Source organism: Vanessa cardui, chromosome 1 (genome assembly GCF_905220365.1).
Source record: "Vanessa cardui chromosome 1, ilVanCard2.1, whole genome shotgun sequence".
NCBI lineage: Eukaryota > Metazoa > Arthropoda > Insecta > Lepidoptera > Nymphalidae > Vanessa > Vanessa cardui.
In genome coordinates, this window is record NC_061123.1 from 8312303 (window position 1) to 8324187 (window position 11885).

The 11885-nt window shown below is 29.2% G+C and overlaps 3 protein-coding genes across 3 annotated transcripts; 1 reads left to right on the forward strand and 2 right to left on the reverse strand.

The window, feature by feature from the left end:
• The first annotated feature begins 177 nt into the window (after positions 1-177).
• On the forward strand, positions 178-1127 carry LOC124530395 (pre-rRNA-processing protein esf2-like). The gene is made up of 3 exons (XM_047104556.1): positions 178-324; positions 409-630; positions 712-1127. Exons 1-3 carry the CDS (start codon positions 303-305, stop codon positions 1059-1061), a joined length of 594 nt encoding a protein of 197 aa, XP_046960512.1. The 5' UTR covers positions 178-302; the 3' UTR covers positions 1062-1127.
• A 279-nt stretch (positions 1128-1406) lies between these two features.
• Positions 1407-2517, reverse strand: LOC124530411. The gene is made up of 2 exons (XM_047104580.1): positions 2102-2517; positions 1407-1687 (listed from the first exon to the last, which is right to left on the reverse strand). Exons 1-2 carry the CDS (start codon positions 2230-2232, stop codon positions 1423-1425), a joined length of 396 nt encoding a protein of 131 aa, XP_046960536.1. The 5' UTR covers positions 2233-2517; the 3' UTR covers positions 1407-1422.
• Positions 2518-2643: 126 nt separating this feature from the next.
• LOC124530402 lies at positions 2644-4713 on the reverse strand. The gene is made up of 3 exons (XM_047104569.1): positions 4467-4713; positions 3903-4160; positions 2644-2892 (listed from the first exon to the last, which is right to left on the reverse strand). The coding sequence occupies exons 1-3, from the start codon at positions 4569-4571 to the stop codon at positions 2776-2778; spliced, it is 480 nt and encodes a 159-aa protein (XP_046960525.1). The 5' UTR covers positions 4572-4713; the 3' UTR covers positions 2644-2775.
• Positions 4714-11885: the final 7172 nt, after the last annotated feature.

Sequence of the window (11885 nt, forward strand, 5' to 3'; positions counted from 1 at the left end):
AGGTGATAGGATAATTGTATTTAAATAACCTTCCGCACACAAGGGTTTTTTAACAATTATTTAAATTTGGCAACAGAGGCATTTAATAAAAAGAGTCAAATACTAAAATTTATTCATCATTTTCATTTACCAATGATGATCGACTGTTTTCTGATTTATTGAAAAAAAAAAACAGATAAAATATAAATTATTCTGTATGGAACTTGGCTTTGCCTAAATACCAAAAAAAAAAACAAGATGTCACAACTCACAACGTATATGATGTATTATTTACTTTAATTGTCGATCATATCACAAATCACATGGTTTTTCCTGGACTTTTAGGTATTTTTTTTATAATATTATAAAAAAACGGTTTATAGTTTCGTTGCATATTGTAGAGGAATTATTAAGTAATGCCTTTAATAGATATGGAGCGAGTACCCGAAAATGGTTCAGACTGTACTTCTGATATAGAAAACAGCGTAGACGATATTCCGGGAAACGATAAATTACCAGCAAAAAAGAAAACAAGAAAACGTGGTATTATTTACTTGTCAACAATTCCTCCATACATGAACGTTGCAAAAATCAGAGAGATTTTTAGTCAGTATGGTGATGTCAAAAGAATATACTTACAGTCAAGCGCTAGTAAGTAATTTAAGGTTATAGAATACTTTTCATTTTAATCCTTCATTTTAAAGTAAATCTTAAAATTGTGTTTCTTTCTAGAGCCAGGCGAAAAAAGAAAACGTGTGCCAAATTTATTTAGTGAAGGTTGGGTTGAATTCGAAAAGAAGAAAATTGCTAAATCTGTAGCAGCAAATCTTAACAACACACAAATCGGCTCACGAAAAAAGTCCCGCTACTATGATATGATATGGAATATTAAGTACATTCCCAGGTTTAAATGGATACATTTAAGTGAAAGGCTAGCTTATGAGAGAGCTGCAATGAAACAGAGATTAAGAGCAGAAATATCACAAGCAAAGAAAGAAGCACATTACTTGCAAAATAACGTTGAGAAGAGCAAGAAGTTAAAAAAGAGAAAAATGTTAGCGAATGATAAAAGTGATGATTGAAGGAGAATAAATTTAAATGTTTTCTTTGAATGTATGGTTACAATAATAAATGATGTTTATAAGAAATTATAATTTTACTTGATCATACATATACAGTTAAAATTGGATTTATTGTATGGCTGTTATTATTAACAATTAAACTATGATTGTGTATTGATATTATTTGGTAGATTATTCATGCATCATATATCATTTTTTTATGAGTTTTCTGTATAATCCATGTATCATTACTTATGATCCTCCATGAGTCCTATATTGTTTTTTCATTTGTTGATATCCAATATTAAGAGTCCTATCAAATTTTATTGGGATGATGTATACCAGAATCACTTTTATCGAGATCTACATTATTGATGAAAATTTACTTCTGGCTAAAATTTGCTTGTCCACTAATAATTTCTTCAATCCTCATTCTTTGGTGAGAAGTTAATGGATCAGGGGTGAGCTTTTGTATATAGCGTCTTGGAGGTATTTTATGTGATAAGATGCCCTGAGAAAATTCTCGGTGAACTCGAACTCCATCCAAGGCATTTGCTTGTAACTTTTCAAAGCTGTGTAGTTCATTCATAAATTGCCGACGTTGATCAACCTTCGCCCAATGGTAACGATGACGACAAACAACGCGACTAAAAAAAAGCAATATTTAGTCTATACTTAGTTCTAAAAACACTACACTACACTTTACCTAGTATGTATATTCAGAATTAGCAATTCAAAAAAAGGTTTAACTAAATTCTAATAGTATAAATAGTACAAATAGTCGCGAATTTGCTTTAAGCATCTTATGAAGAATCTTAAATACATAGTTTCTCTGAAATACCTTTTGTATATTATCATCATTAAGAGGTGATTGCTGATTATTTTTTCTAGATTGATTGTTTGAAAATAAAAATAATAAAGTTTTAGGTTGTACATAGTCTACAACTTCTATTATATTATTTATAATAACATTCAACTCTTTTATATTAGAATTCTGTATGTTTGTTTTAAGTTTTAGAAAAACTTATACTACAATAAGTCGCTTACTTAATTCTACTTACTAAGCTAAAGCTAGCTTGGTATACGATGGGTATATGCTGACATCAGATCTAGCAAGTTCGGGAAATCCTGGATAAAGAGGCACTCGTCTTTTTTTCTCTTCAGCACAATTATCTTTTTCTTGTGCTGCCATTGTATCTGTATACTGATGAATGTTAAATAAACTATGATCTCAGATACAGGTATTTTTTATGTTATCAGTGACATTGTTGCTATGGTAATAGTTATCATGGTGATTCTGTCCTCTTTGTTGGTTCTCTCTGGATGCATTAATGAGAATTTATTTATCTTAAAATAATCTGTGGCAATTAATTAACCAATCTTAACATATTTAAGCTAACCTATTTTAAAAACAAAGTATTACTTTATAAAATTCTATTCATTATTCACCTATGATGTGTGACTGATTGTGATTGAAACTAATCCAAAATGTTTAATTTTAAATCTGTAGAATAAGAAGATTGTTTAAATGTAGCTAATAAGAATTTTGCCCTAAGCAAACTAACATTAAGCTGAAAAAAGCTTGTAAATAATTATAACACACTTTAGATTAACAATTTATTCATACAGCAATAATATTAGTAACTACTTCACTGGGCCTCTGGCAATGAAAGTGGTTGAAACAAATTGCATGGTTTTTGACCCTTTTCTAGAATTTATATACAAGTCCTATAGCTCAGGATGACGCCGAAACTGCAGCAATTCTGCTTCTGCATACACAGTCATTAAATTCATTCACTAGCACTGAACACAGAAGTGACTTGTCAGGATTTGAGCTGTAACACTCAAGCATCTGAAAAATATATTTTGTATTAAGAAAACCTTCAATGTAATATTTTATAAATTATTAGCATAAGTACTATTTTTGCTTCACAAATATATTATAGTTTTGTCGGAAAATATGTTTAATTGGCTTATCAGTATAAAATTTCAGTTAGTTTATTCTGTAAAAGATATTTTTAATATTGGTACTTAAGAAACATGTTAAAAATATTTTGAAACGGTGTTCAGAAAAGTTGAAATAAAATCATTTTTAACCAATTTAACAAATACATATTTTATAAATAAAAAACAAAATAATTAGAGAATTTATACCATAATCTACATAAATGTATAACAATATAAATCATGCATAAATGTCTTGTCTAAATTTAATTCAATTTAGTAACAAGAAATATGATGACTATTCTCGATATATGTTTTAAAAGTTGGTGAAATTAGGAAGACAGCTTTCCTTCTTCTCATATTTATTAAATTTTTATTTTTTCCACAAAACAAAACTGTATTGTTTCAAATACTAATTTAATAATGTTAATGCCAATGTTAATTTATCCCGTATTAACAGTTACATGTTTTAGTATTTTTGGCAAAAAGTATTGGTAAATTTCTTACTAGAATTTCTGAACTACATGTAACTGAAAGAATTTTACTGTTTTGTTTAAAGCATTACATAATTTGATTATTAATGAAATATAAATTGTATATACCCCTTTTATTATGAATTTACACATATTTTTTAGACATAAACTGCATAAAACATGAATTTTAACACTCAATCAAGACCCTTTATAATTCTAAATTTTATATTATATCATAAAAACCAAAATATTTATTATTCAAATAGGCTGGTCAAAACACTTTTGAATCATAATTTCACTAAATTAATGAGAATGTACTCTCTACTATAGCTACGCATAGTTTATATACTAAGGTACAATTAAAAATGGAACTTTTTATCAAGATTGAGATAATTAAATTTAATAATAAAGCAGTAAAACTTTCAATTTTATTTAATTATATTACCTTTCCTTTTTCCTGCTGACAAGGTGGCAACTTATTAACAACTTTGTCGGCTTGAACTAGATCAAACAAATCATTGGCTTCTTTAAGTGTTTTTTGGTATTCCAAATGCATACCACTATTAATCTTTTCATGGGCACGTTTTAAGTTTTCTATACGTCGAGCCCAATATGCTTCTTCAGCTGCATATTCGTTTTGTTTATGTGTATCATAATAAGGAGGAGGGGCATATTGAGGTCGAGGTGTAGGCTGTTCAGCTTGCTAAAATTAAATTGTAGTTATAAAGTACAATATAAACCCCAGGGTTTATTAGTAATTCAGAGTAGATTTATGCTTTAATAAATACATATATCTTTTGTAAAAAAAATATATATTTAATGAAAAAAAAAATTTTTTAATAATTTGCTTAATATACTCTAACCTATGCACTCATAAAATTATAAAGTAATCATTAAAGAAAATGTTATATGTGACTACGCTCAGTTACTACTTATACATATTGAGGTTTATATTTTGTTTTAAATACATGACATTGATGTAAATTATGTAATGTGGAAATTTAGTTACTTTAGCGTTTAACTGCGCTTGTATGCGATCTAAGGCTTCTTGAGATACTTGTATGGCATTTTCATTGTCAACACTCAATTTTCTAACGCTTTGAGAACCACCCATGTTTATAAAAATGTATTATTTCAAATTATTTTATCGGCAAATCACGTCAAAAAAGCATTTTTGACAAAAAGTCAGATGTCCCACCTTCCATGAGCCGTCATTGATTGTAATTTTTAATTTCAACTCTGTTGTTTATGCTAAAACGTAAAACGAGCAAGAAATAGGTACATCCATAGACTTTTTATTACTTAACTTTTCATTACTTTGCGTTATTATTTTTTTAATTTTATTATTCGATTAAAATTATTGTACAGGTATTTAAATATGAAAGTATTTTTAATGTTGTAAAAAGTTCAATTGCACTTTGAAAAAATTTTACTCTATTGAAGTATAGCTACTCAACAAAAGAGGGCGCTGGTACGTAATAATGAAAGTAGTTTAATTTAAAGTTTATACATTTATGGTATCTATTCATTTATTTCATTTCTGCTATTATATTGCAGGAAAAATACTTTGTTTTCAATGTTTATATGATATACAACTTGTAGTGTGTTTTGTCTTAATCAAATAATGTTCTTCACCAAATTTTCTAAAAGTAGTACAGTATATTATGTTATAGACGGAAATAATGTGTTCCAATAGAAATTTATAAAAAATACACATATAATTTTGAAGTCTAATATCAATAATAGTTTTCAAGTATTTTTGTTTTATTCTCTACTTAAAAGGCTTAAAGTGTCCGTGATATATTTATCAATAATATAATTGTTAAGCTTTTCTCAATAACCTTTGTCTTAAAGGTAATAATATTTAGACGTAGAAAGAAAGTAAATTTGTATAAAATTGAAAAAAAAAAGGAATTACGTTTGTACTAGTACTTGTAGTATTTAATTTAAGGTATTATTTAATTGTTGACGATTCAAAAACGCTTCTTTGTGAAGTTTACTTGAATAAACTGATTTGATTTGTATAATAATTCAATAACAAAAGGTTAAGATTTTCTCCTTATAAGATTTTCTTTACTGTATGTATTTTATTATGTGTGTATTTTATTTTATTTGAATCGGTATTCGTAGAAGATGGACAAAGCAATGTTTAATTTTTTTTGGATAAAAATTTATATCTAGTCTTGTGGACAAATGGATCTTCAAGTCAAGTTAGTTAGTTTTACAGGTTAGTTTCAGTTGATAAGTGAGACATATTTGAGATGTATAAAGACATACAAAGGCATTTTTATTTAACTGAAACATGTCCGAAACAAAAAAGTTGTTGCAGAATCTATGGTATTTGACCAGACATACATGACTTTGTGTTGTATGTGATTTAAATTGATTTTCTTTCTCCTATAGCAATTTTGAAATAGGAGACGCATCTATTAGTAGTGGTTTTTCACATTATTCAAATTTTTCCAACACTATTTTGTGAGCGTCATATCTTTCAACGCTGAGAGGTTGGCATGGGATATAGTTTAATTTTGCTACAGTAACAACCTGTAATTGTTACACTGTCGAGCTAAGGCCTTCTTCCCTTAAAAGTGTAGCTAATTACAGCTCTAGAAGAATTTGAAATCAGACTAGCATGCTTGTTTTCTTGCGGTGTTCACTTTCGACCGTCGAGCACGAGATGAATTATACAGATAAATTAAGTACATGGAAATTCAGATATGCTTGCCTAAGCTTGGACAAGTAGTTATTGGTAAGCACAAGTTCTAACAACTTGCCCATTTCATTCGTATCGTCAACGTCTCTTTATGTACATATGTATGTAGATATATATGATGCTAGAATTGAAATAATAATTACCTATATGCTTAATTAGGTATTGTTGAAAGTTAAATGTACGTTTTTAATTCGGCGTTACCTTAAAATAATTTTCATTTATACAGTCGACGTATAAAACAATATTTAGTAAGCATTTACTTAGTCTCGGCAAAAGTATTTGTAGCTGTATTAAAAGTTTTCCTTGTGCATACAATGGGTTTATACGATTTTATCCCTTATATTTCGAAAGTTAAAGACGAGAATAGGATAATAATGTCCCACTTTAATGTTTATAGTAAAAGCATGCAATTGACAGTATCGAGTCGGCTCCGTGGAGCGTTGGTATGAAGAGCAATGGGCTCGGCTCGTCCTATGGGTGAAGAGGCGCGATCCGGCTTTGAAATAAAATATACGATATATATATGATAAATTTGAATTTTTTTTTTATTTATAATATTTTGATAGCAAAAATCTTTTTGTTCAAATTAACTTTAACAGTAACCTTAAATGTTTGATTAGGCATAGTTATATTTCAAGTTTAAGTTCAAGCCTTTGATTTCGGTAATACCTAAGTGATTTTCTAATGAAGACACTTATTTAACAATAAAGTAGCTTATTTAACAATAAACTAGCTGATTGTCACTGTCAGTATGAAGTATTTACTACCTAGTAGTAATTATATTTTAATAACTACAGGAAATGCGTGTATAAAATGTTTTTTTTTCAAAGGAAATATTTTCGAGCCGGATCGCGCGTCGATCAGACAGAAGAAAGTATGGCGGGATGATAGCGTTGGAGGCTGCGACCGGACGGACCGGTTATGCTAAACCCTATTGTGGTCAGTTTTTGTACCACTCTCCCCTCACCTCGGCCCCCTGTAGCCCGCCGCGAGTACCACGATCCGAGGGTTCGATTGGCAAAAAAATTATTCGACCCGAAATCAACGGTCTCCTTTTTTGTTATAAAATTCTCACTCCCTTCTTAAATTGTGATTATATAATTCAACTTTGACTTTGAGACGTGTCTGTTCATATACATTACAACATGTTTATCATTTCGCGCTTTTTGCGCAAATTTTAATATATTTAACATTATTACAAAGGATTAAAATTAAGCTGAGTTGACCCACTGGTCAAAACATTTGGATCTTAAAGATACGTAATTCAATAATCCCAGAAAGTCTGTGCTCCATTTTAAGCTCCTTGAGCCCCTTCGAGTTTGTTTGATGTGCAGTCTCTAGCATCATCCACGTCGTAAACGTCCAACACCACATTTGTAAAGCGTCGATTTTTCCTCGGTCTGTCTGTGTAAGGGTCAACATTTCTATGGGGCTCAAAAAGTTTTGGAAGACAATTTATTTTTTTAAGCGAATAATGTATTCTTCGCTATTCTTATATCCCTTCAAATCTTCTATAGTTTTTTTGATCGGAGGACTTTGTCGTGGCATAGCGTCTTTTGATTTTGATCTCTTGCTCCCAAGTTATAGTACAGGTATAATTATATGCGTCACCTGTGATCGGTTGCATGTTTTCCTATAGACAATAATTTGTTGGATAGCGAATCTGAAATTAAAGCTAATGTCCTAAAGGAAAGAAATCTTATTATCCTATATATATATATATATATATATATATATATATATATATATATATATATATATATATATATATATATATATATATATATATATTCAGATGATGTAAGAGTCGTATCATTATCGTAGCGAATATTTGTAATCACTCGTCCTCTTGCAAAAAAAACTTTTATTCCATGAATGGTTCAGTAACACAGACCCATAGGTAAAGGAACGCGAATGTAATTACGCGCGCGGAACATACAAAACAGTTTTTTTTTTATAAAAAAGGAAAAAATCATCTGAAGTAATATAATATCGGCACATACATACGTATAAAACTTATTAATTTAACTATTACAATGTTCTTAATTCTGATTTACAGGTATTCGTGCTGCTGCCGAGGTGTGATTCGTGTCGATATTATACTCATACCAACTGTCGGGCGAAGCATGAATACACAGTTCAAAAAGTTCAGTAAGTCTCAGGAATAAACCATACTTTATCATTTGCGTTCCAACAGAAAAAAAACGGATTATACTAAAACGTTGAATTTTAAAAAGTGAAGAATAATTAAAGCGAATGTACATCATACATCGACAAGAAAGTCGGTAGTTACTCTTTTCCATTTTAATTATAGAGTGTATCAGTAAGGTAAAAATAAATTTTAAATACTCTGCCTAAAAATCAATAAATAGTATCTACAAATAATTATCATTATAATCATTATAATCTCTATAATCTTCTTATGAATGAGATGTCTTGTTTAGGTATCTATGTTTTTAGACACAAGTTTTAAATTTATTAATGGGCCAAGGTAAAAGTAACTGTTGAACCTTATTATAGAATACGAACGAGTACCGTGCACCAGCAGGAAGGATGTATTAACTTTGCGAAGTCGGAAACTAGGTGTTATTAGTTTACCTTTGCTTCTCGTGTCTATATAATGTTTGTCACCGTTTCTTACTACTAGATCTATATTATTAGGAACATACAAAACTTTATTGCAAACATATTGGAAATCATCTGTAAGAATATCCACTTTACTAAAAACATCAAGAAGGAAGTCTCAAGCTCCAAGATTATAAATAGTTCATACAAGATAATATCATAGCCACTGTAGCACTAAAACTTATAACTCCATATTAAATATCATCCTCTGTTATACATTTATTTAGTATTATAATTACATACATATGAAACGTAAAGTTTAATCTAATAACTACGTTTAATAAAATAATTACAAAAGTCTTTGAGATCGAATCATACATCACTTCAAAAATCATTTGGATTTTGGAAACATATTGTACAACAGTCACGACATTTTCAAACACGAGTAACAAAATACACTTAAGTATTGTTTTACTTGTACGTTAAGTTGAACAAAGAAATCTGAAATCAGTGAATTAAATAAATATTGTCTGATCTGAGCCACATCTACGTTACGAATAAATATACTCATACGGACATAAAGCGGCTCTTCCCGTCATAGTGAGACATCTCACCAAATCTTAATCTAAAGCACAGACGAGATTATGAAAATGGGTTTAGGCTTCGAATTTATTTGTGAAAGTTACTAATTTTGTTGTTTAAAGGTAATTTTTAATCACATAAATACTGCCTCAATAGAGGCATCTTTCAAGATCTTATTTTAATGATTTCAAAATATCTGTGATTGTATTTTGATTTTAATAGAATATATTTTTGGCTTTTAATATACTTTATTTCGAATTTGAGGCTACTGATATTACCCATTAATTATAATTAGTTGCAAATTTAAATGAACCAATCACTATTACTATAACAGTTTTTATTCGATACACTCATTATCTAACAATTAGCAAAAGTAATTAGTGTGATTTCAACAATAATAAACAAAGAATATAATAACAATTAAATATAAAAAAAATGGCTGTTCATATGGATATAATTATATTTTACCTGTGATAGAATTAAAACCACGTTAAAATAAAATGCAATAATGAATAAAAGCATCTGATTTATTTAAAGCTCCTTCCTCTCTAACAAAGACAAATCTTTGGAAATTAGAATTGCAAATTAATCCTAATGAAGCTCCATTTATCTCGCGACAATAATTTATTTAATGCAAGTAAATCTAAAGTACGAAACGCAAACAGCAGCTTACGTGAATATCAATGTCGATATTTATTTAATTCAATTTATAGAGTTCAATAATTGATTAAAACTTAAATACATTTTTTGTAAGTAACGTGATAAAAGTTACGTTTCTTTTTTTAGAATTGTTATGGTAACTGAAAAAACGACGATTGCTTTACATACACTTACTCATAACATATGTAGATATAAATTGATCAAACATTAGAAATTTTCAATTTCTTGATATGATAGGCCTGCTATCATATCAAGAAATTTAAAATTATAACTAAAATTTAGAAATCACAAAAACAGTGAGATACATACATCTAAGCTTATAAAAAAATAAAATATTGTATTTTAACAAAAATCCATAAACATTCTGAAGTGACGTAACGTAAAAAGCTGTACTATTATACCTACGCGTGTGTGGACTTGCTATGAAAAATACGGGGTTCATATTATCATCACCAACAATAGCTTCATGTATCCTGTTAGGTATAATTCAGCCACCTTGTCTGCTCTTTTTACCTTGGTAGCTCATCGTGTGACTGGGGCACCTAAGTTTCGATGGTCAGGATCTTAATCCATTTACCATCACTACATCTGGCCGGATGTCTATATAGTAGGCGGCAAAGCTAAAATTTCTAAATTGTTTTCCCTTTCTAAACCTACTATTCTATGGTAAAATAAAACACAACACATAATCTACAAATTAAGTAAGCATTTCCATTATTCTATAATAACGAAGTTAAAATGTTATACTTTTATAACTATACAGTTACATAAATATAATAGCGTAAGGCTATATATGTATAAGAATTATATTATAGATACACTAGACAGAGAAGATAATCTCATCGTAGTCTCGGGCCAGTTCGTGACCAAACTCTTGCGCATGTGCTATGTAGTGATTGGCGGATGGTGTATGTGTGGGTGTTCCAGACGTTTCCATTACACGCCATTGGTTAATAGCCTCTTATCCTAATTGGTTCTCCATTTGTTAGATAATTCAAAATTTATATCTACATATCAGTTTCCCATAGGCTTGCTAATGTAATAAAAGTAATAAGTACATTTATATTAATGGTTTAAGTCACAGCGACAACTTTTCGGTCCGCTTATGCCTCCTTGATAAGAAGATTGTATTTCAAGCGTCTAAGTTTGTTGTAACAAATAATTTATAATAAAAATACATTTACTTGCGTTTAGGAGAGTAAACCTTTATTAATGAACTAAACGGAATGAAAAATAGAAGTCAACATTTTTAGTACGTACTCATGCATTAGTCATTTGTAACATATTCTAACTTAACATACCGCTGATTGGTACGAGATGAAACAGGGATTAGTTACAACTTTACATTTAACTATTAAATTAATTGTTCTTTTGAGTTATATTAATAAAATATAGAACTCGCCAATAAAATTCGTACTCGGATACACAATGAAAACAGTATATAAACTTGTTTCGTGTTTCGCAGTCTACACGCCCGCCGTGGCTAAATGGTTCATTCGAGGAGTCAATGCACGAGAATTCGGCTGCGTTTTTTACCGCCATGTCATCACATATTGCCATTCGTATAACTTCGCCGATACGTCAAAGGCGAATATCGATAATTTCGATTATAAAAAAATATAATATTTAAGTTTTTATGTAAAAAGTATTATATTTTGCAGATATAGGTATATTCATATGATAAATATTTATTTCCCTAACTTGTATCTTAACCTTTATATTTGGTTTTTATTAATACAATAATAAAAATATATTAAATTAACGAGGGAAGAGGAAATTTTATTACTTTGTCACCAAGCGATTTACAATTCAGTATTAACTATCAAAGCAAGTAAATATTTTGTATTTATAGTGTATAAACGTTATATTTTTATTAATTTACTAATTATTGCATGTATATTAGACGTG